General features: G+C 43.3%; 1 protein-coding gene across 1 annotated transcript in view; it reads right to left on the reverse strand.

Moving 5' to 3' along the window:
• abcb7 (ATP-binding cassette, sub-family B (MDR/TAP), member 7) overlaps positions 1-18984 on the reverse strand; it is a 94897-nt gene that overhangs the window by 61075 nt on the left and 14838 nt on the right. The window contains exons 9-11 of the mRNA XM_047051388.1: positions 14353-14527; positions 13947-14104; positions 4622-4785 (exon numbers count right to left, since the gene is read on the reverse strand). Coding sequence (XP_046907344.1) covers positions 4622-4785; positions 13947-14104; positions 14353-14527 — 497 coding nt within the window. The remainder of the gene's footprint in view (positions 1-4621; positions 4786-13946; positions 14105-14352; positions 14528-18984) is intronic.

An 18984-nucleotide genomic window follows, 5' to 3' on the forward strand; every position in this document is an offset into this window, starting at 1 on the left:
CGTATCTACTGCGTCATCTCAGTTAAACTATCAGGTCTTGGAAATACTGCGACTTGCTAAACACACAGCTGCAAGACCCAGTGAGATGTTATATACAGCTAGCAAACTAACGTTAGCCAGCATCGCTAACGACATTGGCTAACTCAACTTCGGTGAGCTATCCTCAGTGCAAGCTGGCCAGTGCAAGTAACAGTTGACGCTGTGTGCTCAAAGATTCTGATGCAACTGCTAAGATTACGTTGGCCAAGAGAAAAAGTGCTAAGATTCCAATTGGCCCAGAGAAATGTCAATTATAAGAATTATCCAAAAATGTTTCTAAGCCTGCATGGCATGCAGAAGAAGGGCAGCCTACCACGATTTACGTAAATGACCCAATTGACCAAGAAAACGGCGATTGTCGCCGAAAAGCGACAAGTTTGCAGGTGTGCTAGCATGTTAGCTAAGGTTTACTCCAGATTAGCTCACGGTTGTTATGGCAATAAAAAAACACACCAGCAATTTCTTTTGTAGCTACTTGGAAGAAACATCCTTGTCATCTCTTTCTGCCTGAAACAGACGCCTAAATCTGAACACGGCCAAAAGCACAACACATTTCAGACCCAGATTAAGAAATCAACAAATGCTGTTCCACTTGTAATGGGTAAATAAAGTATGGTATTGCCTAGGTAAAAAGCTTACTTATCTAGCTAGCTAACACAATATTTGCAGAAGGATCTTTGTCACTTAACTAATGCTATTATAGTCAGAGAATGTCTCATAAGGGTACTTTGGTCACTGAAGGGAAAACTTGGGAAACTCTGACTTACTTTCCTCTTCCTCGAAAAAACCTTTGTCCATCTCGTTCTGTGTTTCACAGAAATCTGCAAAAATTGAGGCTCAATTTTAGAGCACTTTCAATACAAGATACAGGCCATGTTAGAGTAGATATATATATCCACGCTTTCATTTATTCCTTTCCTTCTAATATCAGAGTACATACCAATGGTCATATTGGCTTCTTTAAATATATATTTGTTTAACAGTTGAACTTTTTTACACTGTATTGTTCAGCACTGTTCTTTTTTTACATGTTTTACAGTAGTTAGTTTTTCAATGCTAATTCACCTTCACGTCCTTCCACAAGTACTTTCCAACTCTGAAAAGAGTTCCAGCAACTACATTTCTGCAATTTTTACATTTTTCTCAACTTATCTGCAGCTTTAGGTGACTTCATTTTATAAGGATTGAAAAATAATTCAAAATATGAACAGAATTAATCTCCCATTTCCTTCTTTAAACCTTCAACTTTTTCTGATGGGACTTAAAACTTTTTTGTTCAGCAATTTAATCAATGTTGTCTTTTTTCCAGCAAGTTCAAGTCATTCCAGTGTTCTCCTTTTACCTTCAAATTCGTTCAACCCAGACTTCAGCAACTGCTTTTCAGCAAAATGTTCACATTGTCCTGCAGCTCATCTTTCTGAATTTTCCCCCTTTTTGTTTTGCATTTTTCTTATTTTCTTCCATTTTCTTTTGTTTTCTGCCTTCATCTTGCTCCATGTCCTTTCAAATATCTTTCACAGCAGTACCTTCCAACTGCCAGTACTTTTTTACATAATTTCTCTTCTCTTTTCTGTACTTTTCTGCCTTCATCTCGCTGCAGGTCCTATCTAACATACATTTCAGGCCTTTTGAAACCTGACCAAATGACTTTCTACGAAATTTTCAAATTCTTCTGAATTATTTCTCTTTTTGCATTTTTCTTCTCTTTTCTGTATTAGTGTTTATTTGAGCCCATAACAACACTCTGATCATCTAGGGTGACCAGACGTCCTCTTTTACCCGGACATGTCCTCTTTTTGAGACCCAAATAATGCGTCCGGCAGGGATTCCAAAATCGTCCGGGATTTTGCCTCATTGGATATTCGTGTTTCTCTGGGTCTTTCACCAACTATTACGCCCTTACAAGTTCAGGAAAGGGTATCTCCCTTACGTTCCACCTTCTTGCGCGAACTCTGACTGTAGAGAGAACTGTCATTTTGATCAGATAGTGCAGCATGTATTGCATGCTGCACTATCTGACCAGCACCCCCCAAAAGAAACATTCTAATTTCTGGGGCTTTAAAACAATCCCCTCAGTGACATTTGGCTAGCAACAGCAGCTAGCTTGCTCGTAGCAAACTAATTTTGAATGAGCCATTTTCCCCTAAATTAATGTCAAACTTATTTACGTTTTTGGGGCATATTTTCAGTTAGCAGACGGTACTGTTTGAATAGCGATTCCATCTGAAATACTGCCGGTGACAACGTTGTTACAGTAGCTCGTTTCAAAGGGGGTTCGCTTGTTTCAAAGGGGGTTCTCAATGAATTATGCAGTAGGCTAAATGCTTGAAAATATCACTAGAAGGTAAAAACTTGAGGACGGACCATAGACTTATATATTAAGGGACGGACCCACCTGCTACAGACACAAGCGAGCACACCCTACAATTTCACCAGAAATTGTACCCTCTCTAGTTATCATTATAATTGTAACATATGTAGGCTTAATTTAGCTTGCTTTGCCGAGCTAGAACAACGACAGAGCCAGATTTTCAAGTTAACAGTTTCTTTAATCCGACAATACTTAAACAGTCAAAACTAAAAACACGAAGGAAAAAGAGCAAAGTATAGGCCATACACGTGTACTACAGTACTAATATTATTGATTTACGTAAAGTTCACAAGTATCTGCTTCTTGATCTGACACATTCTGACAGCTTTCTGCAATGCCTTAGCTCCAGCTCACAAGCTAACGACTGGTTGTCGCAAAGTATGACGTGTACAGCTAGTTGCAAGCATGCACGAGTTTCGGAGCTAGGAACAAGCTTCTGAGCTAGGAACAAGCTTCTGCGTAAGACCGGACGAGTCACTCTGGAAAGATGGCACGGTCCATTTTGCGCTCTTGCTTGCCTCACTGCGCCACTGAGCACATTTCATAGAAATGAATGGGGATGCCATCTTGGAAGAAAAATCTAGCTGTGTCTATTAATATATAAGTCTATGGCTAAGCCTGACAGTTAGCCTGCCCCGGACCAGACTAGTTTCGCAGCCTAAGTTGCCATAGTAACAGAGTTCAAACTACGTTGAGCTAGCTTTATGGAACCGAATTAACTAGAAATGAGTCTGACTAACTGATATAAGTCTGGCTTATTTGGTAAACTCGCTTTATGGAACACACCTCTATTCAGTCTGTTGGAAATAGTATTGTGTAGACAAAATAGATTTATTTGCACGTTTTTATTTCAAGTCTCCACCTTCATGTTTCAGTAAGTGCTTTTGGCCGTGATGTGTTTTTGCTCCGCAGCTTCACTCGTTGAAAAACCACCAATCAGCGCGCAGCTCATCTATATATGACAATTTCACAGAAAGCACCAGGTGGCATAGAACAGCACCGGGCCATTTTCAGCCCAACCAATGTTACATACCCTATTCGGAGACCTTAAGGAGTGTGAAATACCCCAAAAACCCAGTCAATGACCCCTTTAAACATCCTCAGAAGAGGGTTCTGAGTCCAGGTACCAAGTTTGGTGTTGATTTCTCAAAGAGTTGCTGAGATATGACCCAACTTCCCGTTCAGTGGCTTTGCTGCCGATGTTGAATGGCTGTACCACGGTTTCAAAAATTCTAAACCAAATTTGATTTGATGATCCATGTAAGGCTTGTTCTGAAGATGGCCTGTGCCAATTTTGGGGAAGATCAATAAATAATTGTAGGAGAAGCAAAAAAAACGTATTTCCTTAAAATTCAAAATAGCATAAAAAAACGATAGAACCAGAAATTGACACTATTGCTTTGAACTTGACTTGATCCATTAAATTCAACAATTCCTAATTTTGGAAAATCTGGGATACGGTTCAAAAGTTACTTGTGTAAAGCACCTCCAACTTTGACCCGTTGGTGGCGCTAGAGTGCTCAAATGGGAGACTTGAAACTAAGTGAAAATTATGAGGAGACTGGTCCCAAAGAGTAAACTTTTTACCATACGGTTCATGGGGCTGCCATAGACTCCAATGGGAGAAGAAGCGTAATACAAAAGAAAAGAAACACAACAGGTGGCTTCGCAGCTTTGCTGCTTGGCCCCCAATTAAACAAACCTTTTATCACTTTGTAATTATGGGGTATTGTGTGTGGAATTTTGAGGTAAAACATTTATTAAATCAATTTTAAAGGCTTTAACGTAACAAAATGTGGAAAAAGTTAAACACTGTGAATACTTGACGGATGCATTGTATTTGCATACAATTTTTGACTACAAACTTGCCAAGTGCCAGACACAGGTAGGCATTGGGGATGAGCCTGTCTTAACAACACATCAATCTACCTTCATAATTTCATACTGCTTTGCATGAAAAACAGACAATGATTTGAACATTCCATACTAGCAATAGAAAGCAATTTGTGATGGTATCTGCTGATACATTTATATTCAGAAAACGTGTTGATTACCAACAATTTAAGAGGTATTTCAATAATAAAAAAGTACTGGAAGTATTTTCATGGCTTCCCAGCAAGGTTATATATTGATTCATTTCTGAATAACAAGTACGTCTGTACCGCAATCATCCAATTCCATTCCACAAAAAGTCAAGTCGAAAACACCTACCCTGAGCCACTGCCCCCCACAATAGCCACCTTCTTTCCGGCAGGCACCTCGAAAGACACCCCATTTAGGACCTTCTGGCCCTCCATGTACTCAAAGTAGACATCCTCAAACCTGATGGTGGCTTCCTGGGGTGTTACCAGCAGGGGCGGAGCCAGCTCCCTTTCCTGGAATGCACAACAGTGTTGAATAAGTGTTAGCACTTTGTAGGCTTGCTTTAATAATGTGTTGAATGCAAGGTGTTTCATCCAACGTCGAGTATAGCTATAACTCTTGTTGTCTTATAAAGGGTGCAGACACATATGCTCCATTATTATACTGGTCCCGCATTGGAATCGAACACTATCGTGTAGGCTGTATGCTTTGGGCTGTTGTTATACTGAAAGGTGAACCTTTGCCCTAATTGGACGTTGGGTCAAAAAGCTGAATGGTGATTTTAATTTACATAGAAATAGTTCACAGATTTCTGATAATTGGTTATTAAAACAATATTAGCTGAATAGATGAATATAGTTCATCTTACAAATGATTCACTACAACTATAAATCACCAAACATTGTTAATTAATGGTCATCCATGAACAGATTTGCAATATATGACTTCCCTAGCCTAAGAATGATCAAACATTATTTATATTTTTTTTACAGCTATTAATTGAATAGTAATGATAAGCAATCATTTTTATTAATGGCTTCAAGAGTGAGTAATCCTATTTCGACCCACGAACATTGGTATAATTTTAAACACCTCTTCCATATTTTGGGAATGCTTAATAGTTTTGTTAATTTGGTATTAAAAAAGTAAAAACTGTATGCTACAATCACTGACACCTCTTCCATATTTTGGGAATGCTTAATAGTTTTGTTAATTTGGTATTAAAAAAGTAAAAACTGTATGCTACAATCACTGACAGACAAATTACTCAACAGTGATTTGCGGGTCTATGATGTCATGATAGACACTCCGCCTGCCATTACAAGCACGTTCTCACTCAAGTATAGCACATTCATAATAGAAGCAATTGTTGTGGGAAAAAATATCACACTGTTGTAATTATAAAGATGGATAATGATTATGGATTTATATGATTGAAAAAGAACCTCTTAATCAAATTTTTTAGCATATGCTATATTACTGAAAACCAGATGCAATGCTGTTGACTGATTATTATTGCCACGAAAACCACTTTATCGCCCACCAGGACCGCTAGCCGACTTTGAGGAGGAGCTGGACATGCCCCTCAGCGTCCTCCCAGATGATGGTACCCCGCTGATAATCCTTGGGGACTTCAACGTCCACCTCCAAGGAACGCAGGCTGTCAACGACTTGTCTCTCCTGACCTCCTTCGACCTGACGCTGCTAAGCACACCGGCGACCCACAAGGCAAGCAAACAGCTAGACCTCATCCTGACACGTAACTGTATCACTGACTTAACCTCTAACCCCACTGCACATTTCTGATAACTACTTTATCCAATTCTCTGTCTGTCCCTCCAACTCCTCCTACCTACCCTCCCCTCATAACTTTCCGCAACCTCCGCCCCCCATCCCCCTCCCATTTCTCCTCTATTGTAACAGCCTCCCTGCCTCCCATTGGCCTCCCTGCCTCCCATCCCTGCCTTCCCATACTTCCGGCGCGCCTACGCGATGGCTGCGTCGACAAGAGCTCCGCAAAAACCCAGCTTTTTGTTAGTCTTTTTAGTGTTCGTTACTTGTTTTGTCAATGTTATATTGTCGTTTATTCAGTACGACCGGCAGACACTTCTGGACATTAAGTTGTCACTTGGCAAGGATCATTTTACGAACCTTAATTCCACTTCTCGGAGTGCGAGCTCGGACTGCAGCTGGCCCTTTGCTGTTTCGCCGTTCTGTTTACCCGCTAGACGGAGAAAGAAGAAACGTGGCCGGCGTGCTGGAGTCCTTGTTCGAACTCGGAAACGATGCTTCAAACCTGCTCTTCCAACCATCTTACTAGCTAACGTTCAGTCCATCGACAACAAAATGGATGAACTTAACGCTCGTGTCAAATTCCAACGGGACATCAGGAACTGCTGTGTACTGGCGTTCGTTGAGACCTGGCTGTCTCCGGAGATCTCCGACGCAGCGGTTACCCCGTCGGGATTCACCATATACCGCCAGGACAGAACAGCTGACTCAGGGAAGTGCAGGGGCGGAGGGGTCTGTGTTATGGTTAACTCTCTCTGGGCTACGGATGTAGCGGTATTAGCATCTCACTGCTCTCCGGTCCTTGAGCTGCTAACTGTAAAAATCAGACCCTTCTATCTACCTCGGGAATTCACTGCGGTCGTCATGAGTGCAGTCTACATCCCCCCCCAGGTAGACAAGGCCGCTGCTTTGGATGAACTGTATGGGATTATCAATGGTCTGGAAAATGTGCACCCAGAGGCAGCCTTCATTGTTGTTGGTGATTTCAACAGAGCTAACATGAAGAAAGTCCTGCCCAAATACTATCAGCACATTGACTTCTTCACACGTGGAGACCAGATCCTTGACCATTGTTATACAACATTCAAGGGCAGTTACAAACCCCTCCCCCGCCCTGCCTTTGGGAAGGCTGATCACACCTCCATTCTTCTTCTCCCCGCATATGAACAAAAGCTCAAACAGGTCAGACCGGTTGAGAGGTCAGTTCACCTATGGAGTGACGAGTGTGTGGCGACCCTCCAGGACTGCTTTGACACCACTGACTGGCTGATGTTCAGGGACGCAGCAGATGGGGGCATTAACGAATACTCAGACACTGTCTCCAGCTACATCCAGCACTGCATTGATGACGTTGTCCCCAAGAAGGTTGTCCGGTCTTTCCCAAATCAGAAGCCCTGGGTTGATGCCGCGGTCCGGGCCAAGCTGAGAGCCCGTACTGTCGCCTTTAATTCTGGGGACCCTGATGAGTACAGGAAGGCCAGATACGACCTTCTGAAGGCCATCAAAGCAGCGAAAAGGGCCTACAGGACCAAGGTGGAGTCCAGCTACCATGGCTCTGACCCCAGGCGCATGTGGAGTGGACTTAAAGCCATTACAGAATACAAAGGGAGAGGCTACAATGAGACCCAGTCTTCTGTCCTACTGCCAGACGAGCTGAACTCCTTCTACGCTCGCTTTGAGAGGGACAGTGAACCCCCTGCAGTGGAGCTACCTGAAGGCCAAGCCAGTGGTGTGCCTACACTAACTGTAGCTGAGGTGAGGCTATGCTTTAAGAAGATCAACCCTCGCAAGGCACCTGGCCCAGACGGCATATCAGGTAGGGCCCTTAGGGGCTGCGCTGACCAGCTGGCAGGGGTCTTCAGTGACATCTTCAACCTCTCCCTTAACCTGTCTGTACTCCCCACCTGCTTCAAGAGGACCACCATCATCCCTGTGCCCAAGAACACCAAGGTCACATGTCTGAATGACTATCGCCCAATAGCACTGACCTCTATCATCATGAAGTGCTTCGAGCGGCTAGTCAAATCATTCATCTGCTCCTCGGTGCCCCCCACACTGGACCCTATGCAGTTTGCATACCGGTCCAATAGGTCTACAGACGATGCCATCGCTCTGACCATGCACACCGCTCTCTCCCACCTGGACAAGGGGAATACATATGTGAGGATGCTGTTCATTGACTACAGCTCTGCATTCAACACCATCATCCCCTCCAGACTGGTCTCCAAGCTTGTGGACCTGGGACTAAACACCTCCCTCTGCAAGTGGATCTTCCACTTCCTGACGGGGAGGCCACAGGTGGTGAGAATCGGTGACCGCACTTCATCTGTACTGATCACCAACACAGGCACCCCCCAGGGCTGTGTGCTCAGCCCTCTCCTGTTCTCCTTGTTCACCCACGACTGTGCGGCTACGCACAGCTCCAACCTCCTCGTTAAGTTTGCTGACGACACAACCATCGTGGGCCTCATCTCTGACAGTGACGAGTCAGCCTACAGAGAGGAGGTTGACACCCTGACATCATGGTGTCAGGACAACAACCTCTCTCTTAACATCAGCAAGACCAAGGAGATGATTGTGGACTTTAGGAGGCGGCAGGAGGAGGAGCATGCACCCCTATTCATCAATGGATCGGAAGTGGAGAAGGTCAGCTGCTTCAAGTTCCTCGGGGTGAACATCAGCAATGACCTCACCTGGTCTGTTCACACGGACAAGGTGGTCAAAACGGCCCGTAAGCGCCTCTTCTTCCTGAGGAGACTGAAGAAGTTTGGTATGGACTCAGTCATCCTTACTAACTTTTACAGATGCACTATAGAAAGCATTCTGACTGGTTGTATCACAGTGTGGTATGGGAGCTGCACAGACCGGGACCGCAAGGCCCTACGAAGTGTGGTCCGTTCTGCTGAGTTCATCATCGGCAGGAAGCTCCCAGCCCTACAGGACACCTACCACACACGTTGCCTTAGGAAAGCCAGCAGGATTCTAAGAGACTGTTCCCACCCATCCTTCAGTCTCTTTACCCCGTTGCCTTCTGGCAGGCGTTACCGCAGCATCCGGTCGCGCACACGCAGACTGGACAACAGTTTCTACCCAAGGGTCATCAGGCTTCTCAATGGACACTGATATGGACATTTTTACTGCACACTAGTCACTTATACACTGTCACTTTCAGCTACTGGTTGCTCTTTCAGTAACATTGCACTACTGTACCTCGCCACCAGGCTCCTGTTTGGTCATTGACAAAGTCACTGATCTGTAAATTTGCACTACTGCACTGTACTCCATTTAGGTTAGATTAGTTTATAGGGTTGTAACAGGTTTTTTTTTTTTTTTTTTGTGTATTAGGGTTAGTATAGCGTACTATTTATTGTTATCTGTAATTTAGGAAGTTTTAGTGTTAGGGTTAGTATAGTCGTTTATTTATTGCTATCTGTATATTTAGGAAGTTCACTTATCTAAGCTCAGCATAGATGTAAATTTGTTCTGTGTACTTATATGTTATGTTATGCCAAGTGCTTGCGTTGTCTTGTCTTAAGAATTTCAGTGCCCAGTCTAACCTTGTGTTGCTCTGTGCACCTGACAAATAAAAGACTTGAACTTGAACTTGAACATTGACGAGTTCTCATCCCACCCCACTAACACTGCCACCGACACCCTGTTAACCACTTTAACTGCATCACTTGACTCTCTCAATCCCCTGTCAACCAGGCCTGCACGATCTTCTCCTTCCTCCCCATGGCTTACGGATGTTAATCGTGAAGAACGGTCCACCTTTCGGGCAGCTGAGGAGATGGCGCAAGTCCAAAGACGGTCTGGACCTTGATAAGTATCACTCCCTCCTTAAATCCTTTTCTGCTCTCTTCTAATCCATCTCTCCCTCTATCATAACTTTTCTTCTCCACGCAGGCATGAAAACGGGTCAGGGGTGAAAAAGGTGAGAAGGATATTACCCCTCTTAGGGGGTCCGGGTGCATGTTCCCCCATTAGAAAAATCTAAATATTCCATATTTTAAAGCATCAATCTGATGCATTTTGAGATACTTTTTTGCCAACCTGGGGACAGCTGGAGAAACGTAACTTAAGCCATGAGTCAAAAAATATTATGGCCTCCTTACTAAGTATTATGCAAGTCATTTCATGCCAGCCTGTCACTGGGTCTAACATTTACAGTATATGAGGCACAATGTGGTAAGGGCACCACAAATGGCTTAATGCATAACCCCCACAAAAGATGGTGGACATGCTGTAACTTAACTTGTCTACTCTTCCATCATGATTGACAGCCAATACAAGTACCAGTGTATTTTGAAGTCAAAATGCGTATCCGCTAGACAAATTGCAGGTTGGCAGGTCTGCTTATTGATAGAACGGCAGGGACAGACTGGGAGTAAAAATAGGCCCTGGACTTTGATCCAGACCGGCCCACCAGAACCGGTCCCGTATACGCCACCACAGCGAGCGCCCTGCGAATGCATGCAAATTCTGTGCCTGATGTGATGCTAGTTAGGGACTTCCATGGTTAATGTGAGCGCGTGTAGCGCAAGAGCAATTTTTTGGGGCTGATTCGAGCGGAAAAAAAATCTGGAACTTGAAACAAACAAAAATAGCCGTTTGTCCAATTGGTAAAACGTTGTCTAGTGAAGGTAATTACGTTAACGTTTCTTAGCCTGGTTTTCCATCTTTATATTGTCTGAAATTAGCTTTCGATCTGTCAGTGTGACTATTGTCTGTAAGCGGCACTAAGGGCTGCATACGATCATTTGGCATTTTCCACCGGAGCTTTAGCTAGCTGGCTAACGTTGTGTTCTCTCCTGCTGTGTTCAATGACTCAATTCATCAAGCTGTAGCTAGCGTTAGCTAAGTCTATGTCAACAGAGCTCCTTGGTAACTTAACTTTGATATACCAGAAAATATAAAAAAGATTGAAACCCTCATTCAACAAATTCAGTCGGGCAAATCGCCGAGGCCAGGAGTGCTTTCAGCTTCTGATGGTGGTCTGCACTGGTGATGCAAGGCCCTTTGCGTCAATATTTCCATGCACTCGCGCTCCCTTCTGACACACGCACCTGTTCGCAGTTCACTGAATATGAATACCCCCCCCCCCCCCCAATACCTCATCGAAGCTACACGATTCACGTAGGTCACCTATTTTGGTTTCAAAACGGCAGATTTCGCCGAAAGGTGAGGGATTTTCATGTCTGTCCATGTCCTTAAATTTTCTTACTTCTGGCACCTTCTCCTCTGCCTTCAAACAGGCCTGGGTTACCCCTCTACTGAAAAAACTCCCTTAACCCTGCCGTCCTTCAACTCCAGAACTACAGACCAGTATCACTGTTACTTTTCTTTAAAAAAACAATTGAACATGCTGTATGTAACCAACTGTCAAACTTTCTCTCTCGGAACAACCTACGAGACCCCAACCAATCAGGCTTAAAGACTGGCCACTCCACAGAAAGTGCCCTCCAGTCTGCCAGAGCTGCTTCAAGGTCATCCGTTATCATTCCGCTGGACCTATCTGCAGCATTTGATTCGGTCAACCATCAGATTCTGCTCGCTAGACTTTCTGAGATGGGCATATCTGGCACTGCACTTCAGTGGATCACATCCTACCTTTCGGGAAGATCCTACCAGGTCTCCTGGGGAGGCAAAGTGTAAGCCCCCCGCTAGCTCTCCACTGGTGTCCCAAAAGGCTCTGTCCTTGGACCCCTCCTCTTCTCCCTGTACACCACCTCACTTGGACCAATCATCACCTCCCATGGCTTCTCCTACCACTGCTACGCTGACGACACGCAGCTGTACCTGTCGATCCCCCCGACTAATCCGCGGACCTCAGCTAGAATCGAAGCCTGCCTCACAGACATCCTCGCCTGGATGACCAAGCACCACCTCCAGCTGAACCTCGCTAAAACGGAACTTCTCATCATCCCAGCAAAACCTCCATCTCCCACGATCTCTCAATCACCCTGGGATCTGCGACGGTGACCTCTTTATCCTCTGCCAGGAAGCTCAGGGCTACCATGAATGACAAGCTCTCGCTCACAGCCCACATTGCTGCAGTCTCCCTGTCGTGTAGATTCACCCTCTACAACATCCGGAAGATTAGGAGATACCTGTCTGAGCGTTCCACCCAGCAGCTAGTCCAAGCACTTGTCCTCTCCAAGTTGAACAACTGCAACCGCTTCTCACCAGTCTCCCAGCATGCACAACCCGCCCGCTCCAGAGGATTCAGAACGCAGCAGCCCGCCTGGTCTTCAACCTACCCAGACGCTCCCATGTTACCCCGCTCCTCATCTCCCTTCACTGGCTACCCATCACGGCCCATATCAGACCCTGGTTCTGACCTTCCAAGCGATGAACGGGACTGCACCTGCCTACATCCAGTCTCTCCCTCCAGCCTTACACCCCCATGCCACAGCTCTTCTCCTGTCAGGACCTTCAATGGGGGAATCACCTCCCCACCTCAATCAGAGATACTGACTATCTCCCCACCTACAAGAAAATGTTAAAGACGCACTTGTTCCAGGAGTACAACGGTACTTAGGAAAGATTTGTTGGATCCGACGTTAGTTTATTTCCTCCATGATACGCGGGTTTTCTATACATGTGTGAGGTTATCTCTTGCTGTGGTCAAGAGGTCACGCAGCAGGTCTCGGACAATACACACATAGATAGGAGAATGTGCACTTTAACCTTTGGAAAGAGCAACCTGCAGAAAATAGTATAAACGATGAGTGATGACTGCACCACCTGTGTGTTGTTCTTCCTATGCCTTAAGTTGTGGAATGTCTACCGTTTAAGGATATGTTTTGGTGGTTACTATATTTGTATGGTCCGGCTCATGCATATAATGTTCATCTGAGAGACATGTTTCTCAGTCATGCCAACCACTTTGCCTGTCGTGGTGACCTGATCCAAGCAGCTCGATTAATAAACAAAGTCAACTCTTTTTCATTGTGGTGCGTTCCTTGGCCAATCCTCCGACAGAAAATCATCTAACACTCCAGGAACACAATGACACTTATTGAGGGACTTGTTGCACTTACTGGTTATTTGTAACTGAGTTAACTACTTGTACTCACTGTAAATTATATTATTGTTGCTTGCTTTCCTACAGGTACACTCTTGCACTTTTGAGGTTCATGTTTAATTTCTAATTTGTTTAACTACATGCTCTTGTGTTTCTTCCTATTGGCACTTATTTGCTTATCACAATATATGCTCATGTTTTGGCTACCCGAAATGATTTTAGGGCCATCTCGCTGTTTATGATCATTGAACTATGCACTTATTTTTGTAAAGCTCTCTCTTGGAAGTCGCTTTGGATAAAAGTGTAAAGCTAAATGAATACATGTAAATGTGAATCTTGCATCATGGTGTACCACCAGAACCCTCCAATTAAATAAGGAACATCTGTATACAGAGACAGCCCTCCTGGCAGTGACTGATGTCCAACACATCTAGAGCCTACAATCTCTCATCCATTGTAAAACTCCTGAACCTGTCTGCAGCATTCAACATGGTCAACCACCAGCTTCTCATCTCCATGATGGCTGAAATGGACATCTCTGGAACCGGTTTCTCCTGTTTCAGTTCTTACCCGATTGGTAGGTCCTTCCAAGTTTACATAAAATGTCCACTTCAGCACCTAACCTCACCCCTTGCTACATGAGTTTCTTTGCGATCTGTCCTGAGACCCTTCTCTTTTAAATCTTCATCAGATCATTGACCTTGGCCATCAAGTCACCCTCAACTGACGATACCATACAGTTTTTCCTCCCCACCCTCTAGCTCTCTGCTAGCCAAAACCCAGTCCCTGCGCCAGGACTAAGCTTCCAGTCATCAAGCCCCTAATCCTCCAGTCCTCCAATCTCCATTCCATTACCTTAATCTTGGTGTCCAGACTGAGCAGTGTGAAGAGTGTGTTCATGTCTATGAGGGCCTGTCTGGTCTCTCTGTAGACTGTGCCCAAGAAGTTGAGAGGCAAGGACAGCTGGAAGAGTAGCCCATTCACCATTACTAGGTCTCCCACCGTCATTGTCCCTGCAACAAATATACAGAAAACTATCAACAGAACAACTTCAAATAGTGCAAACCATGCCCACATTCTGGTGTGACAAAATGGGGTGTGAGAAACCTCAAATAAACTGGGCTGCAGTCTGGATACTTCCACATCAAAGCTGGTTCCAAAAGTAGCCTGTCAATAACATATCTCTAAAATGATTCTAAAGGGAGTAGTTCTACAAGGGTTCCAATAACCTTACAAAACCACTTCTCCTCCTGTAACTCACCGGCCATGATTCCTTTACTTGCCAGCACCATGATGGCAGTGAGTCCTACACTAAAGATGGCACTCTGCCCAAAGTTAAGCATGGCCAGAGTAGAGGTGGTCTTCAAGGAAGATGACTCATAAGTCTTCAGATAGCCATCGTACCTTTCGGCTTCATACTTCTCATTGTTGAAATACTAGAGGAGAGACAAGGATTGATGACAGAGACAGGGGAATGGGGACAGAGAAGGAAAGAAAACAGAAAATTAAATCAGTTAACTAGCCTAAATCACTTAACTATTATTACTAGGGCTGTCAAAGTTAACGCGTTAATGCAATCTCACTTTAACGCGACAAAAAAAATAGTGCCATTAACGCAGGTGTCTTTTTAACCCTGGGAATCACCTGTCGTCACATGACTTAGACTGCCGACGGTAGCTGAATGATGGAGAGAGGGCTTTTATATGGGAAGTTCCATTTCAAAAAGTTGCGAGACGGCTCGGTTGACAAAATGGCTGTGTACTGATTGTCAGGCTGAGTTTAGTTATCACCGTAGTACTTCCAGCCTAAACTATCACATGCAAGCAAAGCACACAGCTAGCAGCAACAGCAGCGTTAGCGGTAGCAGCAGCAGCTTTCGCTACGATAATATGTGGCAGACAACACTCGCAAAAGAAGCGAGCTGCAGACTTGGTTCAACAAATCAGAAACTGTATTGTTCAATATTAAGGTCAATGAATCTGTGGTTACTAAAGTATGTTTGAGTGAGATTTTAATATTATGGAGAATGATATCGTAGTAGGCTATGAGATGACATGTCTTAAATGTATTTTGTATTCCAGAACAAGTCAAATTTTGTGTATAATGTTTATAGGCCTACAGCAGTAGTTTGTGAGTGAATAAAACTCCCTCACAATTTAAGTTGTATTCCATCTAAATTTGTTATATGGACATTATCATCCAGTTAGGCCTATTTTTTTTTTTTTTTTTTAAGTAGGCCTACACCCTTTTAATGTTATTTTTTTATTTTTTTATGCGCCGTTTTGTAATTTTCCCCTTATGTCGTCATAAGGGGAAATGTTACCCCCTCCTTCACGGTTTTGCCGTAGACAACTAGAAGGAAGGAGAACTAGAGAAAAAAAGAGGAGAGAGAAAGCAAACCAGAAAGAGATAGTGAGAGGAATAGGGCTCAGGTTCTGAACAAGCCCCTTAGTGAAAATGAAACAGATTTCTGAGTGGCAATATCTTATTACATATGCAGCACACTCTCCAAGGCTTGATGCTAAATCCAGCTGCACTGACACAGATGTTCCACAATAACACAACAAATACATTCATAAAATCAGAGACAATAAGGGTAACAACGACATAGCCGATCACATACTGCAGCTGTACCACAAACCGTATCTGTATCCAATGAAGGGCTTTGGGATAGTAAGACAAAGATGATTGCACCATTAAACCCCATTCACTTTTTCATTTTATGTAAAAAACTCAGTGGTTAGGGTTAGATAATTTATGATGTTCTTCAGGATTCTCACTGTTGCAGATCATTTTCAGCACCCTCCTCTAGATTCCTTAGACTAGGGGTGTCAAATGCTGGTCCTCGGGGGCCGCAACACACCTGATTCAAATGAATGGGTTGTTATAACGACCATAAATTTGAATCAAGTGTGCAGGAGCAGGGCAACTAACGATTATTTTAATAATCAATTAATCTGTTGATTCTTTTTTCGATTAATCGATGAATCGGATAAAAAACAATAAACAAAAAAGCCCTTTATTCAACTGACAGTGCAAATTTACAGTGCGAAAAATCTTCAAAATGTGCACACAGGCACACCATTTTGAAAATGTTATTAATATTAACGTGGATTTAATGCTATTTTCCAAGATGAGCAATTTGAGTTTTGTTTAAAACTTTATTGAAAATTGAAAGATTGTGGAAGTAGGCCAGACTTTGTTAGAATAATCTGGTGTATATTTAAGATATTTGACAATTTTGAAAAAAGTTAAGATTTGCGAGGATTAAGCTAATTTCAAAGATTAGTGATTTCTATCATTTATTTACATTTACATGTATTCATTTAACAGACACTTATCCAAAGCGACTTCCGAGACAGAGCTTTACAAAGTGCATAGGTCACTGATAATAACAACAAGGCCCCAAAACATTGCGTGTAGCCACCCCCCCCCCCCCCTCTACCTGTCAGAGAAATTAAGAATGTGATGTTTTATACTGAATAATACAGATGCTTAGTAGTCTTTGTCAGCAGATAACAGAGCCCCCCAAACTAGACTCTAGGCTGTCTTATCACCCTGGGGGAAGGGTGAGCATTTGTTCAGACTAGAAGATGTTGGGGGTTTGTTTGTTTTAAGGAGATGCTGTTTGACAAGGACTAAGATGGGGTGCAAGGTCTGGAGACCTATTGCTTGACACCTATTGTGAAGGAGCTTTTACGACATTAGGAGATCCTGTTGTGTTTCAATCAGGGTTGATGTCGTAAACACGCACGCACCCTAAACACGCACGCACACACGCGTGCGCCAGCTCTATGCAAGGAGCCAATAAAAAAGAACAATGGAACATTTGCATGCCTTTGTCTTAACCAATGACTGTAAAGAGCGGTTCTGCTTAAATAGCTAGCTAGCGCAACATGCTAGCAGACAAACTTGTAGCACAATGGCGTGTGATGTTTTGTCTCCTCGTGGGCTGGCCGCAAGCAATAAACATTCTTAAACTTGTTCACCGACTGACTGTGCAATGCTTGATAGATTAATATTTCTGACACTACCCCCACCAGAACGCACATTGGAAGTTCAGTGTGCTTCACGTACCCTTGGCTGCATCCTGATGCCAACACTGACAGGTCTGAAGAGACCACATCCCTCCCGACTTTCAAAACACTTTGCCAACTGTCCAACAAAGGTAACTAAGACCTGGGACTTGTTGAAGGCAAACATACAGGATTCATATCATTTCACTTGCTACTCTCCTCCCCTACCAAGAAAAGGTCCAGCAGCTCCCTATGTTGCAGATTGCCATCCATCCACTACAGAACTAAACAACCAGATCCTCTAGGCCAATATTCAGTCTTTCCCCACACCTCACCAAATGTCCATACACAATAACAGAAGGGGGAAGCCTCTCCCACTCTTGTATCTTATCTCTCCCACAAAGCTTCAAAATGATCTCTTTAGACAGCCTGACTGTCATCTGGTCTCTTTCACTATATTTGTGTTTGGTTTTTCAAGCAAAGGAACATAATTTTCGGTTAGATGAATTGAACAGAGCTATAATACTTTTAAGAGTTTCTTTAATAAAGTGTAGAACTATGATGAGGATTTTTATGCTGTTGTAGCAGAGCCAACAGACAAACCACGTACCCTCACACCTTTCCCCTACCCCCGACAAGGAGAAAGGGGGTTTCCCCCCTTGTCCTTATCTCCAGAGCAGGACCTTCAAAGCTTCTGGCCCAGCATGGGGTCAGAAGGTAGACCAAAATGGCATTACAGTATGGAGACAAAAGATTTTAAGGAAAGACTAACGTTTCTGGATTTACAAACAGATTCATATGCTTTTTCGCAAGGATTCACCGGATATGTTCGCGACACATCTGACCTATCCTTCTCAATCAGCAACTCACTGGACCACCAGGAACTTTAACAAAAGATTCCTTTGCTCTAACCGTTTGACAACGACAAACGGAACTTTGATTCTTCTTCTTCAAACTGACAACAGTAACTGCGATATTGCTACATTTCTTACTTGTGAACATTGGCATATTGTGATTTAATTTGTTACGTTTGATTTTTAGTTTGCAAATGATTCAACCTAACTTTCGTTAGGATTAGTTAACATAGAGTCCCTCCATTGTTCTCCTGAAGCCTATCTCTCTCTCTTCCCCTCCCCACGCGCTCTCAACCCACCATCTAGTATTCCGCTCTCATCATAGTTTAGGACCTACTGTATACTGTTTAACTCAACTCACTCTCAACTAGCCTATAACTTCTTTGGTATTTGTTCATCATAATTAGATGTTCTTAAATAAATCATTGTTTATAATACTCGCGTTATCCCTCACGTTATTTGATCTGCTCTACTTTCATGGAATTCGCTACTTAAGATTAGACTGATTATTACGAGTGCTATTATTCAATATTATTCAATAAGGTTTCCTCTGTCCCTTAAATAAATCAGAGGTGGTGCCCCCAAGAACTATATACTTTATTATAAATTAAGTATTGCTAATCTTAACCGTGCAAACCACGCTACACTGTGTTTACTGTAAATACAATGGGCCTCAATTGTCGAACGCAGTTTAGAAGAATTTAAGAAGGAATTTCTTCTGAATTGGATTTAGGAAAACATTTGGCATTTATGAAAGTTTTCTCATCTGGGATTTGTTCGGAAAGTCTGAAGACTTTCTGTTGTAAATCGTCCAGTTGTCTCAAATGCGATTCCTTTAAAAGCCACAAGGATCAAAGGAATCGCATTTAAGAAAACTCTCCGTTTTTGAAGTGTTAATGAAGTTATGAGAAATTGTTGGTGATTGCGTTCACATCAACTACAGACTAAGACAAGCCGTTTTATCATTTAACCAATGAATTCTTGATATCCAAAATTCGAATTCTTGATATCAAGAATTGCATT

Source organism: Hypomesus transpacificus, unplaced genomic scaffold (assembly GCF_021917145.1).
Source record: "Hypomesus transpacificus isolate Combined female unplaced genomic scaffold, fHypTra1 scaffold_152, whole genome shotgun sequence".
Taxonomy (NCBI): domain Eukaryota; kingdom Metazoa; phylum Chordata; class Actinopteri; order Osmeriformes; family Osmeridae; genus Hypomesus; species Hypomesus transpacificus.